This window comes from Rhea americana, unplaced genomic scaffold (genome assembly GCF_003343005.1).
Source record: "Rhea americana isolate MKP2758 unplaced genomic scaffold, rheAme1 scaffold_43, whole genome shotgun sequence".
Classification (NCBI taxonomy): Eukaryota; Metazoa; Chordata; class Aves; order Rheiformes; family Rheidae; genus Rhea; species Rhea americana.
The window spans coordinates 3101342-3124258 of record NW_028186568.1 but is presented as its reverse complement, the minus strand read 5'-3'; the positions used below and the strand labels follow the sequence as shown (position 1 = coordinate 3124258).

The 22917-nt window shown below is 49.6% G+C and overlaps 2 protein-coding genes across 2 annotated transcripts in view; both read left to right on the top strand.

Annotated features, from left to right (window-relative positions):
* Positions 1-2334, top strand: part of NUP133 (nucleoporin 133) — a 36616-nt gene extending 34282 nt beyond the window's left edge. Inside the window, exons 25-26 of the mRNA XM_085315487.1 lie at positions 908-996; positions 1983-2334. Coding sequence (XP_085171613.1) covers positions 908-996; positions 1983-2119 — 226 coding nt within the window. The 3' untranslated portion in view covers positions 2120-2334. The remainder of the gene's footprint in view (positions 1-907; positions 997-1982) is intronic.
* Positions 2335-6273: 3939 nt separating this feature from the next.
* Positions 6274-8683, top strand: ACTA1 (actin alpha 1, skeletal muscle). Its single transcript, XM_085315486.1, has 7 exons — positions 6274-6358; positions 6460-6600; positions 6770-7094; positions 7222-7383; positions 7602-7793; positions 7913-8094; positions 8265-8683. The coding sequence occupies exons 2-7, from the start codon at positions 6472-6474 to the stop codon at positions 8406-8408; spliced, it is 1134 nt and encodes a 377-aa protein (XP_085171612.1). The 5' UTR covers positions 6274-6358; positions 6460-6471; the 3' UTR covers positions 8409-8683.
* Positions 8684-22917: the final 14234 nt, after the last annotated feature.

Below are 22917 nucleotides of genomic sequence, written 5' to 3'. Positions count from 1 at the left end.
AATCAAAGACAAAATCTGGGAAATTTTGGAGTTAAACTGACATCCAGGGTGAAACTATGCTCTCAGTGAAGGACAGGGAATTTATCAGTATAGTTCCTGGGAACCAGGTACAGATCTGTTGCAACYATGTTCCACTGGCCAAATGAGAGTCTTAGTTTGGGAACTCACATGAGAGCTCTTTTTGTCTGATAGTTTAACACATGGAACAGGGGACATAAACAACTGAGAGGTCAGAACCACAGCAAGGAAAGTTAGGCTGCTATTGATTTAAAATCATTCCATATAAAGCTCTGCAGAGACAAAGAATTCTCCTTTAAAATTACCTTTCTCTTACAAAAATCTGTTTGGGGTTTTCTCATCACGAATGAGACTTGCATTCACAAATTTCTACCTTCATGTTCAATCACAAATGAGACTCAATATATTTTCTTGTGTGCTGTTACAGACTTGCAAATTACATTTTTCAGTCTTTTTTCTTTCTCCCTCTTTTTCTCATTTCTCAAAGATGTTGGCAAATTATCTCTTCTGCTTTATTGTACCAAAAGGTAAAGCTTTGATGATTGTGAGATGATGGAAATGATTGTTGAGATTAGTTCTTATCCTAACAGAGAAATAAGTAATGTTTGCTTTACAGTTTAGAAGACAGGAAGCGTTTCTATTGTCCTCTTAACTGGATTACAATATAGTAGTGCAATTTTATTACAGTTTTACCTTTGAAATAAAGAATAACTAACACAGGATAGAAAAAACTCTTGCTTTGAGCTGTAAGCAAGTATATAACGCTTTCTGTATGAACATTTATTAATTCTCTTAGATAATTTATCAGATTTCCTATGTATTGTTTGTTAGTGTTGCATTTTTTTCATCTGCTCAACTGTATTCACCATTTATTCTTTGCAACTTGCAGGTGGTCCAATTCAGAAGGTAAAGATGATCCAATTGAAGCATCCAAAGATAGTATATTTGTGAAAATATTACAAAAACTCTTGAAAGAAGGTAAAATGTACTTAAAAATAAACTAAACAATTTCAAGAAGCTCACATATTTAAAGCTCTTTAAAAGAAACAGATAATACCTAAGAAGAAATGGAGGATAAATAATTTCTGAGAATAATAAAACTTCCACATGCAATCCAGTAGATAATTACAATTAGTTTCCTTATGATTGTATCTCTAAGAAGTGATAAGGAGATGAGAGACTAGCAAATTACTTGGTTGTAATCTCAGTATCCTCGAATTATTTGGTCAGTAAGACAGCATTCAGCTTTTTAGAGGTTTGTTATCACAAAGGGTCTTCTGGAATTAAATGCATATAATCTGTAAAATGAAAGATAAAGATGTAATGGTCCATCACTCAGAAGAGCTTGATCTAATTTAGCTCAAATAGTTTTCCCTGCCCCCCTCCCCCCTAAAAAAGCAAAACCAAAACAAAAACTCCATTAAATTAAAATAGACCAAGGCAGGTTTACAACCATGAAAGTTGCAGATTCTTTTTTTTTTTTTAAAAGTACCTTAGACTCAAAGAATTCAGTTTTACTATTATTCTATATTCTTTTTCTTTCCAGAGCTGAGAAGGTTTCATGTTATAAATGTTCTTCAAAACAGTTCTAGTTTTGTATTTTCAATCCTATCAGTTTCTTTCCTTTTGTAAGATTCCCACAGCCCAGATTGAAAGGTTGCAAGCCATTTTGGAGTATTTGTTTCTTGACACCTTCCCTCCTCCCCTGCACAAAGTACTGTGTAACTTGGATTTTAGTTCTAAGTTTTTGAGGATTTCTTAGGTTTAATAACAGAATTCATAGTGACTTTAAAATCGTTATAAGAAGCTCTGTTTCAGTAGGAAGCGTTTGAATCTTGAATTTTGTCCCCTAGTTTTGCAGAATAACTTTTCTTTTTCTTCGCATAAACCAGGTGTTTGCATTAGCAGTTGAGATCCTTTCTAAGTACTTTATCAGTTCTGTAACAGAAGGTTTTGTATTGTAGGAGTCCAGTTAAGTGAATATTTGCCGGAAGTGAAGGACTTGCTGCAAGCTGACGAACTTGGCAACTTGAAATCTAATCCTTACTTCGAATTTGTGTTAAAGGCAAACTATGAACTCTACGTTCAGGGACAAGCATGATGAATACTACTTTTTAAAAATATTTTTTTCTAAAGGATGTTAAATTCATGTATACTTTTTAATTCTGTTCTTACTTTGTTAAAACTTTGTAATAAACGTTATATATAGTAATATGCCTGGTCTTGATGATTTATAAACGTTTCACTTTGGTTGTGGGGTGGTGGTAGTGGTGTTCTGTTTTCAGGCAAAATAATAAAGTTTTTTCATTTTCTGTACCTTGGTAAGCTTTGTTTCATTTTATATCTTCACTGAGCACTAGAGAGGGCTAAAGATGCACAGATACAAAGGGTGAAACATGGGACCCACTAAAGAAGGTGGAAATGTTTGCTCTCATTTTATTGTTTTTCTCAGAAGATCATATTTGAAAACACGTGTGCTGCATGACTATTCATCTTTTTTAGGAAACAATATTCTATAAAATAACTCTTCTCTCATACAAGGCTTTTTGTATGCTTTGCACCGATAAAACGCTTTTACTTAGAAGTATCTTTTGCCACAAAACTAGGTAAATTCAACTTTGCGTTAAAGAATGCTAGCGCAAAGGATAATCGGCTTGTCAGTGGTTGCTCAGCTACTCAGTGGCAGGTAGGAAGAAAGCCCAGTTCTCATTCAGAGTTCTGTGATCCAGCAAATCCACCATTGTTCCAGTTCATATGTATAAGCTTAAATTTACTTACCTTTTCAATGCATTTTTAACTATTTTCTGCATCTGTAACTTTCATGTGAATTATATTCAGATTTTGAGAGTAAAGCTAAAACAATTAAGAGTTAAGAGCTCACCGTGCAGTCATTCACAGTAGGTTCTTGAACCTAGGCTCACAGGAAACCTAGAAAGCAGTTATCAAAGTGGGAGTCCAGGATGATCTTCCTTACTCGGTGACTCATTCTTTATTAGATGATGCCACTGATTCCCCTGTCCCAGTTAGTTATCTCTAACTTGGTGGTAAAAAATATCCATGTAACTTTTCAATTTTAATTATTCTGATAGCTGGTAGCTTTTAATCTAAAATTTGGTTAGTTTAATCTGACAAGCTGCACCTTTCCTTTGCAAGTAGCTGAACAGTCAGAGAGTGAATACAGAACAACTTGCATGCCCTTATGTTTTACTTGTCTGGCTGCATGCCTGCTGCGACAACTTGATCCAACAGCTGAGAAGGTCAGAAGTTAAATTGGTTGAAGAGAATCCAGTTTCTAGTTTTAAAAGCACAGCTCCCCTTCCGTTTCTTCCTCTCCTCCCTGTACTAATACAGTAAGCTGTGCTGAGAGTCTGAACATGTTTGGAAGAATAGATTTATCTAGAGAGGTTCTAACTAATATGGGAAAGAAATGCATTAGCAGTCCTCTTCTAAAAATGTTCTAAGAAGCAAATTTTGCTGTTCTGCAATCTTGCATGGCTCGCAGAAGTGTGGGCATAACTCCTAGCTGTGGCTTTGAACAACTAAATCATTTAAAGCACTAGAATTCCATGACCTTTTTTAAATATGATTTTAAAGGTTGTTTCAGTTGATTGATAAATGTAGTATTTTTGGAGAAAGGAGTAATTTAACAAATGATTAGCATTCCTTGAAATATGTTCCACTTCTGAACTTTTAATGGACACTCAAATTTTACTTGAAGAGAAAGCTCTTGAATTGACTGTCCACAGTAAAAAATTTGGGGGATATCTCATCCCTCTCCAATTCACTTTCCTAGACTTCTGACCACCTGTATTCTGTCAGGATTGACAGAGTAAGCTGAAGAAAACTTTTGTGGAAGTAAATATTTCTACTAATCCTCAACAACAGATCTGCTTCAAGGTGTCTGGCTTATTTGACAGATGTGTTTGTTCCCTATGGTATAAAAGATTTCTGCAGTTTCTTGGGAAACTCAGCCATGTAGTTTTCACTACTACTCTTTTTATTCTGCTGCTGGGTTAGGAGCTACTTGGCATTTGTACAATGCCTTTCATCTAACTATTGCCAAAACAGAAGGCTTCAGGCAATGAGTTTACTTAAATAAAACCTCATTAAAATAACTTCCATGCCTAAACTGAAGTTAAATGCTCTTGTACTAGAAACATTAAATCGGTTCATTATTCTGTGATGAAGCTTGAAAAGGTTGAGATTTTGGCCTGTTTTTCTCCATGCATTGTATTATTATGTAACAAGCTGTTCTTTTACAGAACTGTCTTCTCAGATTACTATACGGGGAAGAGGCTTTCATTTACATATCAAAAATTATACAGTACTAAATTGTTTCCAAATGTAACAAATAGAGTAAATAAATTACTGCTGTTTTTAAGAGAAAATTCACTCAGTTTTCAGTTAAAACAAGGAGCATAGGTAGCTCCTTTTGAATAAGGAGGTGTATGTTTCTTAAGTATTTATTTTCTCTTTAATTCAAAATATTCAAAGTACAAAATGTCCACATGTCTATACTCAATTGTCATTAGAACAGTAGGATAATTTATAAATTGTGATTTGTGACAAATTTCAGAAAAGATTTTCCTTGTGCCCTGCTCTCTTTTGAAAACTGATTTCAATTGCTTTGTGACTTAAGACCAAAATCAAATTGATTTAGTGAGTATAGTTTATTATCAGGGCCACCTTCAGAAAGTGATCTTTTATGCAGAACTATAAGAAATTAGCATTGCTGCCAGGCATTTTGCTGTAAATTGTATTTGAGGAGAGAGAATTTAAAGAAACTGAACGGATAGAATAGATCTATTTTTGTGTCAGGTTTCACTGAAGAATCATTAAGAGTGTTTCTCAGTGATGTTAATGTTTCAGGCAGGATTTCTGCTACAAACATAACTTGATTTCAGATGCAACATCTGATCAACACAACTGACTATATTTTAGACTCCATGGCATTACAGTTCTGCACGTGGATGTGACGGCTGCGATTCCTTTAAGTGCTTTCAGGCTTCCTGTACTGTCAGTTGTAGATGACAGACTTGAAGAATAAGTTGAAGAACAGTATGAGAAAATAGCGTATTTCATCCCCCAGTGTGCTCTAACACAGTAACAAGACAGCAATGGGAAATCGGTAGCAGAATGAGATGGTGAGCAGCCAGAGGTGAAGGGGGCTGCTGCCAAACTAGGGGATACGGACAGTAGGTATCAGAGGAGGAGCTGCCTGCTGCTCTGTTGACTGTTCTGCTGTCCCCCGCAGTGAAGGAAATGCAGTCCCTGAAATGCCTTCACTTCCAGGAGATCCCTTACAGCACAAATGCTTCTGATTTAACATTTTTTTCTTCCTCCTCTCCAGACTTCCTTTCGCCAGATTTCAGAAGGGTTTGCCCTTGGCAGGCTGTGCCTTCAGAGAAAGTCCYGAAGGCCGACGTGCAGCAGCTTGCTGGTGAGGTGGCAAACCTGCCTGCGTTTCCTCCCCACCTCGGTTCTTCTTTCCATTGGTAGCCAGAACGTCTGCACGAAATCTTCCACATCTCCCACACGGGATCTCTGCTTAAATGCCCACGCCTGAAGGAAATGAGCTGCTCCTCGTCGTTGACGTGGTACCTGCCTCTACTCAGAGGTGACTGGTGTGTGAGGCCGCGCTTCTTTTTAGAAGGATGAGCCGCGGGGACGTGCTCGTGGGCCGCCGCTGCTGTCAGCCGGGCTGAGCTCAGCGCTCCGGGAACGGGSACCGGCGTCCGCCTCTGCGTCAGGCTGTCGGGGCGAGGACGGTGCCGGGGCGAACGCTTCCCCGGGTCTCTCCTCGAGTGTGTGTCTAACCGTTGTTATCCCCCACGCCTGTTTTCCACACTTAAATCGTATACGCCAAGAAACACGCAACGACTCAGTGAGCGAAGCCGCGGCTTTCGCAGGGGGCAAACGCCGGGCCGGTGGCGCGACGGCGCGGGGCTGGGCCGCGAAGCCGCCTCGTAGCGCCAGGCTCCGCGACCCCCTCGCCCACCCCCTCCTCCTCCCCGGGCCGCGCTAGACCCAGGCCCGGCTCGCGGCGCCCTTCGGGGCCTGGGGCGGGCGCCGCAGACGCGCCTTATACGGCCCGGGCTGCCTCACCTGGGCCGCGGCCAGCGCCGCCTTGTTTGGGCAGCGCCGGCGCCGGGGGCCGCCGGCCGCCGCGGGGCCCCGCACCCAAATATGGCGACGGCCGGGGCCGCGGTCCCGGCGCCGCCCGCCCGCCCGCCGCCATAAAAGGCTCCGCGCCGCGCCGCGGCCCCCCAGCCACGCGGCGAGCAGCCCCGGCACCGGCCCCAGCCCCTGCCCAGCGGCCCCAGCCCGCAGCCCGCCACAGGTAAGCGCCGCCGCCGCCCGAGGAGGAGGAGGAGGAGAGGGGGAGGCCCGGGGGCTCCGCGCCGCCCGGCCTCAGCCCCGCGCCGCTCTGCCCTCCCGCAGGAAGCCGCCAGCATGTGCGACGAGGACGAGACCACCGCGCTCGTGTGCGACAACGGCTCCGGCCTGGTCAAGGCGGGCTTCGCCGGGGATGACGCCCCCAGGGCCGTGTTCCCCTCCATCGTGGGCCGCCCCCGCCATCAGGTACCGCGCCGCTCCCCGCCGCGCTTCTCGCTCCCCGCCGCGGCGGCCCCGTCCTGCTGCCGCGGCTCCCCGCGCTCCCCTGTCCGCCTGCGCGGAGCGGGAGCTCGCTGCCTGCCTGCCGGGGGTCCCTCGGAGAGGTTGTTGAGCCCCTCGCTTTCTCCCCCCACAGGGCGTCATGGTGGGCATGGGGCAGAAGGACTCCTACGTAGGGGATGAAGCTCAGAGCAAGAGAGGTATCCTGACCCTGAAGTACCCCATTGAACACGGCATCATCACGAACTGGGACGACATGGAGAAGATCTGGCACCACACCTTCTACAACGAGCTGCGTGTGGCCCCTGAGGAGCACCCCACCCTCCTCACTGAGGCCCCCCTCAACCCCAAAGCCAACCGTGAAAAGATGACCCAGATCATGTTTGAGACCTTCAATGTGCCTGCCATGTATGTGGCCATCCAGGCTGTGCTGTCCCTGTACGCCTCCGGCCGTACCACTGGTGAGTGCAAGTGTCCCACAGGACACCCTTCTCCTGGGGACATACAGGACTGGTGCCCTACAGCTCTGCTCCCTAGTGCAAGGCCATTTTTGAGCTGTGTCTCAGGAGCTGCTCTTTGCTTTCCCAGGTATYGTGCTGGACTCTGGCGATGGTGTGACACACAACGTGCCCATCTATGAGGGGTACGCCTTGCCCCATGCCATCATGCGCTTGGATCTGGCTGGCCGGGACCTCACTGACTACCTGATGAAGATCCTGACTGAGCGTGGCTACTCCTTTGTCACCACGGGTAAGCACTGTTCCTCTCTTCAAAAYGTCCCCCCACAAACACCCCCGCACCCTCAGGGATGCTGCAGCTTCTCACCCCTTTGCAAGCGCTGAGAGTGTTCCTGCCTGGGAACGTACATGTGGCTGGGGCGACTGGAGTCCCTGCAGACCCACGGAGGGGACGGAGGCATTGCCTGTTCCCTCCTTGCMATCGCTAATGCCTTTGCTCTCCCCTGACAGCTGAACGTGAGATTGTCCGTGACATCAAGGAGAAGCTGTGCTATGTGGCCCTGGACTTTGAGAACGAGATGGCCACCGCTGCCTCTTCCTCCTCCCTGGARAAAAGCTACGAGCTGCCTGATGGGCAGGTTATTACCATCGGCAATGAACGTTTCCGCTGCCCAGAAACCCTCTTCCAGCCATCCTTCATTGGTGTGTGCCCCCCTCCCCTCTCTCCTCCCTTCACAGCTCTTCCCTCCTTCCTGAGTCTTGCTGCAGAGCTCTCTAGGTGCTTAACTCCTGCCTGCCCTTCTCCCCTCCCCTGCCACCAGGTATGGAGTCTGCAGGGATCCATGAGACCACCTACAACAGCATCATGAAGTGTGACATTGACATCAGGAAGGACCTGTATGCCAACAACGTCATGTCTGGGGGTACCACCATGTATCCAGGTATTGCTGACCGCATGCAAAAGGAGATCACAGCCCTGGCCCCCAGCACAATGAAGATTAAGGTAAGGCTAGAACATAAAAGACCTGAGCGTGCACCTCCAAGGATATCCCTCTTTTCCCCTCCTGCAGACAGCAGGTGGGGCTGTGCACACCCCTAAGAAAAGGCAGTGCCTGTTGCCTGCAATGGCTGCTTTTTTTTTTTATTGATCTCCACTCTCTTGGCTTCTTCTAGATCATTGCCCCACCTGAGCGTAAGTACTCTGTCTGGATTGGTGGCTCCATCCTGGCCTCCCTGTCTACCTTCCAGCAGATGTGGATCACAAAGCAGGAGTACGATGAAGCTGGCCCATCCATTGTCCACCGTAAATGCTTCTAAACATGTTTACATGATCACTTTGCTAGCTATGCTCAGGATGACAACCTTGTACGTTGCAGGCTGCTGAGGACCTGCAACAGCCATGTAACTGTCTATTTTGTAACAATTTCTGGTTACTGTTGCTGCAAAGCTCCACATGACACAGTGTATGTAAAGTGTACATAAATTAATTTATTTTACCTCGTTTTGTTTGTTTTTAAAACCAATGCCCTATCGAAGGAATCAAAAAACGTCAAGAAGCATTAAATCATCAGTCATTCTGTCACGCCCCCAAAGCGATTGTTTCTGTTGTCATTTGTTTGGTTTCTTCCATGATTTTTACGTCACTCGCTGTCATAGCATGTTGCATCTCCACATCGTGTAAGGGACAGGGTCGGGGAGTGAGAACACAGAGTGGTGTGCGGGGTAGATGGGGCTGGAAGAGGTCTGGGGTCGGGGGCAGGACCCACTGAGGTCAGGAGACAGCCCTGCTTGGCTTAGAGAAGGTCTGGTTCTGGGGTGAGCAGCGCTCAGGTGGCCCTGTGTTGCACTGYGCTGCTGTAAGGTGGGTGCTCCCCCTGGGCTTGGTGGGCAAAAGGTTACCTGAAGCCTTCCTCAGCTTGGCTGGCAAAGGATTTTATTTGGCTCAGCCTGCCAAAAAAGTAGCCSTGGCTGGCCTGTGCAGCTCCAAGCCCTGATGGACAGGGGCAGGGCTGGGGCCGAGGGCAGGTGACGAGTGCAGGTTAAATAAAGAGCTTTCCACTCCGCTTATGGGAAACCTGCCTGCGCTTGCACTGTCCCCGGGGAGCCTGCGGGGCTGAGGGCAGCTGGGGCCACTTCCTCACCCTGCTTGACATGCTCACCCGTGCCAGCCACCACGGCGGGTTCCTGGCTCCTCTGCTCTCCCAAACCAGCCTGGCCTGGGGCTGGATGTTTCATGCAGGGACTCCCATGTGCCCTGGAGCAACACTTGGGGCGGGGGGAGGAGAGGAGCTTCTCCTTGCTGCAGACATCTGCGTACCCTTTCTGGGTCCAAGGGGGTGCAGTGGGGTGGGAGGTTGGGAAGCTGCTCCAGGCACATCCCCTCTCTCTTGCCTCTCCCTTTGGTCCTGGGAGCCACCATGAAGCCCTCCCAGGTGCCAGGCTTGGCACAGGCCCCCGGGACAGGCACATGCTGACTGGCTGGCAGCCCTTGGAGGAGGACTCTTCCTGCAGCAGTGGGCCCAGGTAGGAAAGCAGTGCTTGAGTTTTGGGGTGTTTTTCCAGGGTCCCATTGCTGTGGGAGCTGGCAGTGCTGGAAAAATGATGTGTTTCAGCTGCTCTTGCAGCCCAGGAAAGGCTTTGTTCTGCTGCAACTTTGTTAAGGGCACACTTGTTCAGCCTTGTGTCTGGTACATGAATAAATCCTATAGCCCCATCCTGAAGGAAAAGGTTGCGGAAGGAGCTGACCTGATCCCTTGCTGGGACCTGGGGGCAGGGAGGCCCTTGGAGCAGCTGCAGGAGCTCCTGAGCCAAGATCTTGCTCTGAAGAGCAGGGGTTGGGAAGGTGGAGGCACATTTCCTTCTTTAAAAAAAAAAAAAAAAAAATGTAGAAGATAGTTCGTGACCTGCTTTCTGTAAGTACAAGTAAGTTCTTGTGCGGCAGCATGTATTTAAACAGACAGCTCTTTGTGGGGATTTGGGGAGATGCTCAACGGATGTAAAAGGCCTCAGCACTTGACCCTTGATCTAGGGTTCAATCGTGGCTTAAGTGRTGTTATGAGATGGATTTTAGGAGCAGCTTCTGTTGGGAGAGTCAAAGGCCATTTTAAAAGAGCAGATGAAAGTTAAATTGGAAAAGCAGCCTCTAGAYGAGACGCTGCTTGCTGTGGGGTAGCCACACATGAACTCAGCTTTTGCGTGGATGAAGTTAAGAGTCCCACCCCGCCCCCCCCGTCGCCTACACACTGATCGACATCCGTGGGAACGGAGGACGCTCGCTCCCTCCGAGGAAAGCCGCGTTTTGCCGACGCCTGAAGCGTGGSTTGAGGACGGCAGAGCCGTGGCGGAGGGCTCTCCCTCGGCGGCCGCGGCACGGCGGGTGCGCTGCGCTGCGCTGCACGGAAAGGCCCGTAGTGCTGCCTCCGGCATCTCGTTATCCGCTGACTCTGGCGGCAGCACTTCTTCTCGTACCCCCCCCCCACACACACACATCATCAGGTGCTCTTCAGAGCAGGCACCCGGTTCTCCCTGCTGAGGTTTAGAGCCAGAAAGTGCAATTTTACGGCTGAAAAAAATAACTGATTTACTGTTTTGATTGCTGAATCAATGAACTGAGATCCAACGAATTTTTGATTATACCTCAAATACATATCCTTGGCATCTAATCGATTTCAGATTTTAATTTCAAAACAAAACACATCATTTAACCTGAAATTGGTCTTTTATTGGGATTCAGGGCTTTCAGAAATTAAAGATTATCTGGAAACAGATAAATTGAGTTTTTCTAGGATTCACAAGTCCTGGTGTTTGGAAAATTTCACTTGTGTACCCCAGTCTGGGTTTGTGCATTTCTTGAGAATTGYTTTGCCCTCCCTGCTACTTTGGATAATAATCACAAACAAAACATGGTTCAGAAGGGATTGTAATAAAGTATTGAATTAAAATGATTATTTTACTTCAGAAAAGTCTGCAGAGCCCGACTATTTTTGTTTTCAGGCAAACACTTGAAGCCTTGAATTTACTAAGTGGAGTGCTAAAGGCAATGCAAGGAGTTGGGCAAGATTACCATGATTTTTTGTCTTGCCTTAAAATCCTTGAATCCAGCCCACTGCCSTTCAGTGCAGCCCTTTACCTGTGAGTGATGCCAGGAGCTAATGGTCCTCCAAAGGGTCATTAGCTAAGCAACAAATTCTGCAGACTTTTCTTTTTTTTTTCTTTTTTCTTTCTTTTTTTATTTTTTTTTTAGTGCAATATAAAGTACTGCCTCTTGGGGAGTTGTTTTTCTTTTCCTCCTTTATTTTTTGGGATTAAAATAATGAAGAAAGCTATTCAGATGTAGAGTCCCCAACAGTGTGCCTACTGGGGCTGGAGAAGGTGCAGTTAGCAGGAGCGTAACCCATGGGCGCACTGGTGGCTGCCTGGAGGTAGAGGTGATGGCCAGGAGCTGCCCTGCTCGGGGCCAGCCCGCGAGGGACGAGCAAAGGCCGCTGAGGTTCGATCCAGGTCGGCCTGGTGCCTCCTGTGCGCCCCTGAGGCCACCTGCAGGTATATAGGTCCCTGGAAGTGGCTCCCTTCCCTGGCACATCCCTGCCACCCCGGATAGCCCCAGGCACCCTCCCCCGGTGCCTGCTCCCTCCCTGCTCCGCTACCCTTGGAGGGAAGCCCAGATTCCCAATCCTCAGCCGTTTGGAAACAGTGGAAGTAGTGTTTCAGCATAACCAAAGTGGGGCTGCCAAGGGCGAYCCCCCTTGCTTCTATGACTGCGGGAACCGAGCAGCGCGCTAGGAAGTCAGGTTTCTTCTCTTTTTTTTCCTTTCCCATCTCAAGTCCATCATCGTTTTCTCCTCCGTGACCACAAACAGGTCAACACTTATGGCTCAGTTTGTTACCAGCAAAGTGGCTTTTCTATTTTCTGTAGCAAAGGAAGATAATGAGGAATAGTCACTGTTCAGGAAGGGCTTGGAGATGCTGTCATAGAAGGTGTTTGGGGAATGTGAAATACTCGCGATCCTAAATTTAGCTCTGAAAGTCACACAGTCCAGTTTCCTGGCACAAATACCGGTGAAAGTCTTGAAATCTGAATGTTTTCCAAGTGCAGCCACAACCTGGAGGCTGCAGTAGACACTGAGGGCCCCAGGGATCTCCAGCTGCATCTCTGGAAAGGGCCCACGGTGCTGCCAAGCGCCTGCTGCCCTTTTCCCAGGCAGTTCACACTGGGCACCCAAAATACTGCGCAGTGGAGATCACGCTGCAGAGGGCAGGGGCAGGTTGCTGCATTGGACTGTTGCATTTGCAGCAGGCAAAACCCTTCCAGCTGCAGGAAACATCCCCTGGAGCAGCGGGCTTGAATATGAGACATCTCACTTGGGGTAAATGCTGTAGAGAAAAGCATGGCAATTAATTTTAGACCTCCTACTCTGAGATTTACTCCCTCATCCCTTTATTTTTATTAGCCCTCTGAAGTCAGCCCACCTTAGCTGAGACTGCACAGCTGAGGGATTATAAACCTTGTGTTTCGATGTAAGGGGTTAAATGACAGACAAGTTAATAAAGAAGATTGATTTATTTAGACAGCAAAAAAATGGAATTTTGGTGCTAAAAATGTAAAGTCCAAYGCAAAAAAAGCTGCCACCTAGCCCTGGAGGCACTTAACCTGTTGCTGACACCTTATTTTTTTTTTCCCTACTTGCCTAGTGCATATGTTCCTTTGTGGAGAACCAACGTAAGTCCTGCCCCGTGCTGGCCAGGATCCAGAAAGCAGGTGCTGCTCTGCCCGGGCTGCCTCGGCACGGTTCAGCGCTTTACAGGCGGCGGCTGCCCCGGGCGAAGACTGAAGCCCTGCTGCAGGCAGCCCGGGGAGCACACCTGCTGAATGAGCATCACTGTTTAAAAATAAAGAGGGGGAAGCTGCTGCGAGGGGAGAGCAAAGAATAACGTGGAAAATAATTGCAAGGTCAGCCCCCAGCGTGAGGAGCACTGGGCAGGGGGTGCGTTATGGCATGGCGACCCGCGCAAGCGCCTTGAACCTGGAGGGGTGTCCCTGTAAGGGGAAAARGGACAAGCCGGACATAATCTGCAACACAGAAATGCTGGAAGAGGCTTCCAGAAGTCCTGCACAAACACTGCTCTCAGCATGACCTATTACTGTCTGTCCGGGTTAGATTTGGCCCATTGCTTTCTGCAGCAAAGTGTCAGTGCATTTGTCCAGTCTGAACCCTCCCCTGGGTTAGCCAAACCCTCGATWCGACTATTCACCAAAGTGCCAGGCTTGACTCCCGCCACTGAGAGGATGACTAATTTGGTTAAAGTTTTAAACGTTCGCATGACAAGGTCCCAGATTAAGAAGCAAAGCTGTAGCAATCACAGCAATAACAAGGGGAAGGCTAAGCCCAGAACCTGGCGTGGTTTGAAGCCACAAAATGATTAGCTGAAAGTAAAAGACAAAAAGTTAAACCTCTGCCTGTTTCTTTTCTTGGAATTTGTTAGCCATATGTCTTTAACCTTTTGCTTGTTCTGTGGGCTTCTTATTGTTGATTGCATGCTTATATCTATTTTTTTTCCTATTTTCTGTCAAAGAATCATCCTGAATTAAGGCTGATGAAGAAAATTTTAAAGCAATAAGGTGCAAGTCCAGACTGCAGATATTTCATAGAAGCAGTAAGTTTGATAAATAAGATACGCTGGTGGAAAAGAAGTAAGTAAGGAGAAAATGTAATATGCCATAACCGTAGGACCTGATAGTCTTGCCAGAAGCATTAGTTTTGTTTTGGTCTGGAAAATGGTGCTGAGCTGAAGAGCGGGAACTGAGGGCAGGCTCAGGCTATGAGGAGGTAATTTCCTTTTAAACTCTGTTTATCTCTGACCAGCAAGATTGTAAGCGGCTTCTGAGTAGTTTTGGAGAAATTACCGTAAATAAACCGATTGCATATGGGAATGGCGTTTTGGCACGGTAAGCATAAGGGTGAGCAAGGTTTGGTATTGCAAAATGAATATTTAAAGCGAATGTCTGATAAGTTCTTCACTGGCGGTTTGACCTGCGAGTCACATTGCAGTCCCCAGCCATGCCCCTCGCTATTTATAAACCCCCGCTGGGCTATATCTGACTCGTTAAACAAGCATTCCCAATTGTGGAAGGGATTCCGGCGGCGTATGATGGGCCAGAGGGAATAATTTGGAAGAGTAAGTGAAATTAGAAAGGGCACAGCAAACCACTGCAAGAATTCTGCCTTCGGAAGAGCGGAGCTAGGGCGTTACTTGGCTYTTGAGCAGGGAAACCCTTCCCCGGGAAGCCCGGGAGAGCCGTGCCGCCGGCTCCAGCGGGAAGGGGCTGCTCTGTGAGCCTGGCGGGCGCGAGGAGGGCGAAGCAGAGCAGCGCAAGGGTTCGCCTGAAGCCCGCCTCTGGCACAGGGCCGGGGAGCCGTCCTCATCCCCCCTGCAGAGGAGGCTCCCTGCGCCCTGCCACAAATTGCGCTGTTATTATTATTTTTAATTCTTTAAACGTGACCTGCAGCATTATCGTGCTGTGGGCGTTGGAGCGGTGTTTCCTCAGAAGGAAGGAGAAACCTGCAATTACTCCTTCAAGGTGTTCGCTGAAAGGCAGCTCGTTCTCAGCTCTTGCTGGGGTTTTGAGAAGGTGATGGCGAGCTTCACGCTGTGGCAGGCACTTGCCCGCCAAGTTCCCTGGTGCCTATTTTCAGAGAAGAACGGGGGGAGAGCCGGCGTTGGGTTTGGGGGTGGGAGGGAAAGCAGGSCACCAACCGGGAAGAAGGTGACTGCGACGTGAGGTGACCATAGGTGTACAATTTAATCTCAGAGAGAAGTGGAGACTAAAGCAAAAGGTGCAAATTGAAAAAATTGTGTGAAAAAATCAATTTTTGAGAAACCTTTTTGAATTAAAAAGTGAAAATAATTAAGGYTTTGAGATGGCACATGCATTTAGAATGATTTTTCGACATCAGCTGTCACAGATAAATAAGCAAGCAAATACCAGGCTTTTAGGGTTGTCCTTCCAGCGGAGATTTCTAGGCCACTATCTGTTCTTTGGCTCAGCCCGAAGTATTTTTATTTAGATATTTTTATACTTCTCTGGAGGGGAAACCTCGAGGAACTAGGCGCAAATGTTTCCCGCAGCTGGGAGGCGTTAGCGAGGCCCTGAAGGAGCGAGGGGATTAGTCCCCAGCGCCTTGCGCCGGACGGATGCCCACCGCCGCCGTCGCCCCGCCGGAGACCGGGAAAGCCCTTCCCGCCCGCCGGGATGCTGCGGGCTATTTCCGCTTTGAAGCGTCCCTGCGTTTAGAGCGGGGAAGCAGGTCGCGTTCAGGCGCGACCGCCCGTGGAGGCCGCCCGCCATCCCCAGCCCGGCGGGCGGGCGGTCGGCTCGGCTCGGCTCGGCTCGGCCTGGACGCGAGCCGGCCGGCCAGCCAGGAGATGAAAGCTCGCCCGGCAGCGCTCCCCGGAGCCAACAGGTTCCCCGTGCCGGGGAGATAATTCGCTACGGGCAGCGCGCGCAGACGTCAGCGCTCTCGAGGGGAGCCGCTCGCGAGCGGCGCGCTGCTGCTTTTCAAGAGGGGCCGTTTGCCAGAACCGTTCCCGAGATGGTTTCTGGTGCCCCGGGAGGACCGGGCTGTTTGAGCCGCAGGCTTTTCCCGCTGGCTGCGTGTGCTCCGGGTCCTCTTGGGATCGCAATGCCGGCACCGGCCTCTGCGGTGGCAGCTTGGGAACTTCCTTTCCGCGCGGACGTCGCCGGGCCCGTAAGCGCTGTCCCGGAGCCTTCCCGCGGTGCCGGGGCTGCCGCCGGCTCGGGCGCGCGGGCCAGGCTGAGCCGCAAGGTTCGAAATTCGACCCKCGCTCCGGCCTGTCGAAGGAAACCTGCCAAGCGGCGGTGCGGGCGGCAGCGCTCAGCACGTGCGGGCACGTTCGGGCTGGAGCCGACAGCGACATCGCTGCAAAGCCGAAGGAAGAGGCACCGAAAGGCTTTAATCTCCCCTACAGCTGGAGGCTAAATTAACCCCGAGYGCACTGGCACTTTTCAGGCGGAGAGCCGCATGGCTGTAGAAACCCACGCGCACAGGATTTACGTGTCTGCAGGCTGCAAAGGGTTAAAAATAAATCCCACCCCACCGATGACCCACTTTGTGTCCATTTAAAGGTGTGCCATGCTTTTCGTGCATTTCCATTCTCATGCGTCTCTGCGACACCTGAGAAGATGCCTTCGCGGTGGTGGCATTTTGTTCACGGCATTTTTTTCTTAACCATCTCGGTGTCTGGCCTTGCCCCTGTGTATTATTTCATCAAGAGTGCATTCGGTATCTACGTGCCTTGTTCCAAACCGGGAGCTGGAGCACACTTGCTAACGTGTTTATAGCCCTCTGCAGCTAACGGGGTGGCGGCGGCGGCTGCTGCTGCTGTGTGTTCGGCAGCTAAAGATTTTCAAGTCCTGAGCTAACGGCAGAGGAAGACAGGGACCCGTTCTACCGAATGATTTAAACCTTTTTCTTCATTTTTCTTCTTCCCCTCTCCCCTTATTCTTTTCTGATGCCCCAGTGCAGGGAAGACCTGTTCAGAAGAGTGCTGYCCCTTCTGTCACATATTTGTGTCAGCCAGTCAGCAATTAAACCTTACGTCCTTTCTGATGCCGGGACCCCCAAGGTGACACAGCGTTGGGTGGACCTCTGTCAGGCACACCGGCACAGATCCTGCCTGTGGCAGCAGTCATCAGGATCCCGACAAGAAGATGCCTTTTTGGAAAAAAACATAGCAGTGCAGAACAGTGTGAACAGGCATGGGCTGGCCCCACAGGAGGCATGGGGGCCCGTCGCACAGCGTTTGGCCCAAGTGGGCTTCCTGGCAAGCTGGGAAAATGAGGAGGAGTTATCTGGATGTCCCACCCCAGCTGAAATATTAACTTGTCTCCAAAAGCAAGGGGCAGGCAAAGGGATAAAACCAGCAGGATTTGCATCATAGTCGGTAGTTATTAGCGCCATTGAAATAAGTGTGGGAGTGTTTTGATCAGATAGCAGAGTTACAAAAGACTAGTAAGATCTGGGAAGAGGTAGCGTGGGTGTTCCAGCACGGGGAGATGCTTGCGAAGGTGCCTTGGTGTGCTGCCTTGGGGCAGGATTGCACCCCAGGAGAATTGTGGGGTACTGAAGAAACTTCTCGGCCAAAAAAGGGGCAGGGGCTAATGTGAGAGAGTGAGTGAGTGTGTGAAATAGTCAAACAGAGTAAAAATGCCAGTCCCATCAAGGGGACCCTCCGTCAGGAGCGTGTGTGCGCACACCAGCGTGCTGCGCTGCAATACTGATCACCATAACGCTTTATGGCAGCGTGTGGGTCATCTGGCTGTTTGGGGCCTCCTGCACCAGTGGGGACTGCACTGGGGATCCCTCATGCCTTGGGGCAGCAAGCCTGTGGGTCTACCGGCTGGATCTGCGCAGCCYGCCGTGCTGTGGCAGAGAGGGCTGCCAGATGCTGTACTGTCTTGGGCGGGGGGGGGGAAGTCCCAGCACCAGCAGGGACATGAGATTTAATTACTAATCTTTTTTTCTGCTCCTGTCTTTGAGTATTCTGATTAAATACTGTATTATGCTTAAGGATTTGAGACCCAGAGAGAGCTTTCCCCTCCCTGGTGCACAGCAGAGGTAGGGGCTGGTGTGGCAACGCTGCTGTGCACATATTGAGGAGGCTGCAGCAGTGGCTGTGGCAGAGGGGGCGGTTGAAAGGAGAAAGATGGGAGCAGGGAAGGGATAGGCAAACCTTCTGATATTGGAAATGTGCAGGGAGAAAAACTCAGAGCTCTTTCCCCTACCCAAAGAAAATGTCACAGGAAGGGAGAAAAAACCCCACTGCTTGACTGTTCATGTCTCTTAAAATTAGGCTTGTACATTGGYGGGGGGAAGGACTAAAAGCACAGCAAAACATAATAAAGTAACTGAACTTTTAAGTGAGAAGCAGTGTAAATAGACTATAGGGTGTAAATCCAGCTTTGTTGCCAGAAAGGATGCGCTGGGGCTACTGTGGCTGGGTGCAGGAGGGTGCAGGGAGCTTGCAGCAGGGATTGCCAGCAGGTATTTTCTGCAGAGCAATGCTAGCAGAAGCTGTATGCTGCCTGAAAAYGGACTTCCTCTGCCAAAGCCCCCCACGTCCTGGTCACTGTCAGGTCACGCATAGCCCAGGCAACCTCCCAGCGCAGTGCTGAAACCCAAGAAAGCCTGGATAATCTCCAAGAGGCGCACAAAATTCCCATATCGAGCAAGCCTCCCTCTCTCACCGCTAAATCCCAGGAGGGTTTGCATTCATGGGAGGACCTGGGTGCTTTTATAAGGGGCCTCATTCCTCCCTCCGGAGCCCCCAGCCAGTCAGCACAGCTGAGACCATATTAGGGATGCCATTCACCAAACCCCGTCCGTCCCTGACCCTGTCCTGTCCCCGACCCCGTCCTGTCCCTGCAGGGAAGCTCTCTGCGAGATCCCAGCTCCTCTGACTTAGGGAGGTAGCCGTAGGCAGCGGCTCGCTGATAAGACGCAGGGAGGACTGAGCACACCAACCCTCTGGGCCGGCACGCTTCCCGAACGGGTAAAAGCAAGGACAAGGCGCAGTGCCTGCCTGCAGCGTGCTTGGGGCAGCCGGAAAGCCTGCCTTCGTGTYCCCCTCCTCTGCTCTCCAGTTTCTTCCTTCTGCCCCAGGTGCGATTTTAGGGGCTGCAGCTCAGACCTTTCTCCATTTGGCCTGGAGGGAGATAAACTTCAGATGTGAGTCACTTTATTTGAGACTGAACCGTGGCAGGAGCAGTTGTGCCCCTGTCAAGAGGCGAGTCCCCAGCCTGCTGCATACCCTTAATGGCAAGGAAAGCAACTAAACCTAAACCTGGCTGCCTCTCAAAGGCTCCCGGCTGTGCCTCCTGCCTTCAGGTCGCAAGCCTGAGCCTTCCTCTGCTCCCCGCTGCTGTCCCCCTTGCCCTGGAGCTGGTAGGTTGTGCAGATCTGCAGCCGCTCTCCTTCTGCCATGGCACTAAGGGAGGGAGGGGAAGAGCTTTTAATAGCCAGGCTTTTCTGAAGTGGTGCTGGAAGCACTTCAGAAAAAAAAGTAGATTACTATGGCTGCTTTTATGGAAGATCTCAAGGCGCACAGACATGCCACTGTGGCCTGTAACTGGAGTTTAAACGATGAGATTCATTCTGCTTTGAAAACCCACTGCTTCCAGAGGGAGGAACAGTGTTTGCCATGAGATTAAGTTACACAGATTTTACAAACTGACAGTGAAATCAGGCAAGACTTGATGCCAAGTTGCCACTTTTTTTCTGGTGTTCAAAAACAGATTCAGGAATATGCAGTTGTTGATTTGAGTTGGGCTTGCTGCTTAGCCCTTCAATCGTGAAGATTTTTCAAGCGTTAAATTACTTTCCACGACTCACACATTATTACCCATCAAATTACTGCTAGGGAAACTGAGGGCCATCACAGAGCAGGCTGGTGTTAGCTTCAGGATCACCACTGAGCCCCAGGACAGGCAGAAGCCCAGTTTGCTTCTGGGGGAACGATAGGATGTGCAGGCTCCTCTCCAGACATTAGACTAATACTACAGAGGAGCTTACACCTCATCTGTGCTGTGAGGCACCAGCCTCCTCCAGTGGACCTCTGAATTTCTGCAGAACATAAGGTTTCTGGCAGAGAAGTGAAACTCCCATCTAAGCCTAAGCAAATGAGGATAAYGATTTTCCTGAATTTGCAGCTCACCATTTTGGAAAAAGCTGCCCTAAGCAATAGCAGCCTCTTCTATTCAGACCACCAAGAGCTACCACTAGCCCAGGGGTGACAGGCTTAAGCCTGGCTCTTGGTGCTGGTGATTTCACCAGGGCTCCCGGGTTCCATGAGGTGGTGAGTAGACTGCAGCCCTGGTGCATCCTTTCCTGCTCTGAGGTTTCTATGCCCCTGGGACGAGCTGGCTCTCAGAGGTGGCCAGCCCATGCCAGAGGCTGGTAATCCCTTACCTGTGCCAGATCAGTGCATCCTCACTGAAGCTGGGCCAGCTTTTCCAATCTACCCCGTTGCTGCACTGCTAAACGAGAGGAAGAGGTGCAGGAGTGAGCTAGAAAAGCACAAGATGTTGGACGGAGAGGCAAGGCAGAGGCACTGGAGCACACAGAGGCACTTTTCTGGAGTGGGGTCTTTGTGATTAGACCCAAGAAATTCATGAGAGGTGACAGCCGCTGGGTCTGCCAGGGCTACATCAACTGTAACGAAACACATTTTGGTCTGCAGGAATTAAAGGCAAGTGGGCAAGCCCGCCTCCGTCTCAGGAAAAGTACACGTGCGTAGCTGAGGCCAGGCTCTCCTGTGCTGTCCAGCAGAGCTAGCAAACCTGAAAGCTGATTCCTCGTTGTAGCCCTAGAAGGGGCAGTCGCCAGGCAAACTTATCCAGGCTCTCCTGCCAACACACTTTGGCTCTGACCCTGAAGGGCCATTTTAGGAGTCAGAGAGGTGCAGTTTGGTCTGTGAGGTCTAGCCAACCCTTTGGGGACACGTCAGGTGGAAAGAGAGGAACGGCTGTGGGGAGCTAGCACCACGATCACCTTTGAGAGGGCATCAATCATTTCCAGCTGATGCCTGAGACGGAAGGACTCTGTATCCCAAGCTCTCCTGTCCTCTGCACAGTTAATTCCTACCAAAGCAGTGATATGCACTTCAGGAGTATTTAATTCACCGATACCAGGCTCTGCAAGGCAGGGGTGGTCACAGAGTTTGTCAGCCTGGACAACCCTTTTGCAGGGAAAGTTGCCTCAGCAGCCTGCCAGACCGGAGTGCTAGGGAGCAAGGGAAGTGTAGGGGCATGGACACCGGGTTGTGCTTCCAGCCTGTGATGAAAGTCCTCAGCAACATGGAATGGGAGGATACATCTCACTCCCTGAGGCTGCCCAGCGTGCGCAAAGGAGGGTGAGCAGAGCAGCGAGACTTTCCTTCTTCTCCTGCTTCTCTCTTGGCTGGCATGTAAACGTGGACTGTGTCAGGCTGAGCAGATGGAAGTAGAAAAGGCAAGGAGAGTTTTGTCATCACTCTAATTCCTCCTACAAATATGCTGCTGAGGCCAGCACCTGGAAACCACCCCTTCACTGATGGCCGCAGGATCTGCTCTGTTGCAGGGGCCCCTGAGACCCACTAGCAGTGGTGGGCAGCTAGAAAGGGGCAGGAGCCAGGAAGAAAAGAAAGGGGGAAAAAAAAATAACTGATGCTAGTAAATAGGAGGGGGGAAAAAAAAGAGAGAGGCAAGCCCACTGATAAGTGCAGAGATCTTTTAAAGAGCGGTTGAGCTCCAACAGCACRCTGGTTCACCTGTGGCGGTGATCACTGCTGTGGAAGTACAAGCTGCTCTTTCGAAAGGCATGGGACTAGCAAGACTATTTTAAAGCACACGTGAGCTGTCACGATCTCAGACTATCAATATTCTTTCCCTCTGCCATGCAAAGGAATATGGCTTTGCATTAATAAATTTGCAGGAGAAATCATAGCCCTTTCCAGCACAGTGCCACTCAAGGGACCTTGTTCTTTGCCTACGGTAACACTTCAAAGCTGGGAGCCGCGCTGCAGCCACGGCGTGCAGCACGGAGTTGTATGCCCAGACTTGTTGCGTGTCCTGCTCAGGGCTCACTGCTGCAGTGGCCAGAGGGTACCTCAGTGGTGGGGCCACCCTCTCCCCTCACTCCTCGCCCCTGCCCGCAGCTGCAGCACGCCACCCGAGGGGCTCGCTCTGTGTCCATCTCTTGGAAACGTGGGTGGAAAGTGTAGGCCTTACTAACAAGACTTGGAGGAAACACTGAGGTTGCTCTAAACTGGGCTGATTTAGGTGCTTGGAGATGCGCCCAATACCTTGCTTTTGAGCATGTGTTTTTCTTCTAAGTTTTTTTGAGACAGGTGTCTTTTTCTCCCCATACCAGTGAAAGATGGTTTTGTGGGCTAGTGAAAGATGTCCAAGAGCTACTGTTCAGTAGAGCAGCCAGGATCCCTGCTAGGATCTTGTGATGCACCTATAGAGGGGTGTYCCCTGCCTGTAGAGGGGATGCTTTCAGTTTCTGGGGTCAGTTGTGCTGAGTTTGAAATAAACTGCTTGTCAAGTATAAGGGTTTATAGAAATAAGTGTCTTTACATGTATAACAGACATTAGGCAACACCAAACAATCTGCAGACTACAAGTACAATAAAGCTAGAAATWCAAGAATTTAAAAACCAAAAACTGTTCTTGTACTTCCCTTGTCTGTGTGGGGCACCACTTTGGTGTAGTTTTCCCCAGATAGTTCTYACCACGCTTGAGCTGTGCCAGGATGATTTGTGCCCTGCCTGGAAGCTGGCATCAGGGGTGTCCYTGCTGATGGGTGTGTTGTGGGATCCACAGGCCAGCTAATGGTGGATCCAAATCCACTCAGAGGTATGTGGCTTACTTTCTTTTACCCTTTCTTTGCCTCCAGGTTTAGTTCACTATCCAGTCAAACAATACCAGACCACAGTTAYACAGCACTCCTATGGGCTCAGTGGATAACTGCTCCTATCAACAAATAACAGTGTGCATATTCAACAGATAACARCATGCTTATCAGCAGAGAACCCAGCGCTCCGTGGATAACTGCGCACATCAGCACACATCACCCGGTGGGGAGCTGTACAGTGCTGGAGTCTGCAGTGTCACTTCCCTTTGCTGGCTTGATTTGTTCAGCAGTCGTGGGGTTGTTGGAGGATATGCCCCCAGGCCACAGCAACCCCACAGTGTGGTGACTCCAGCTRTGGTGCAGATGGGGTTTGTCAACTCTTGGAGAATACCCCAGAGCAAACCCCTCTTCTG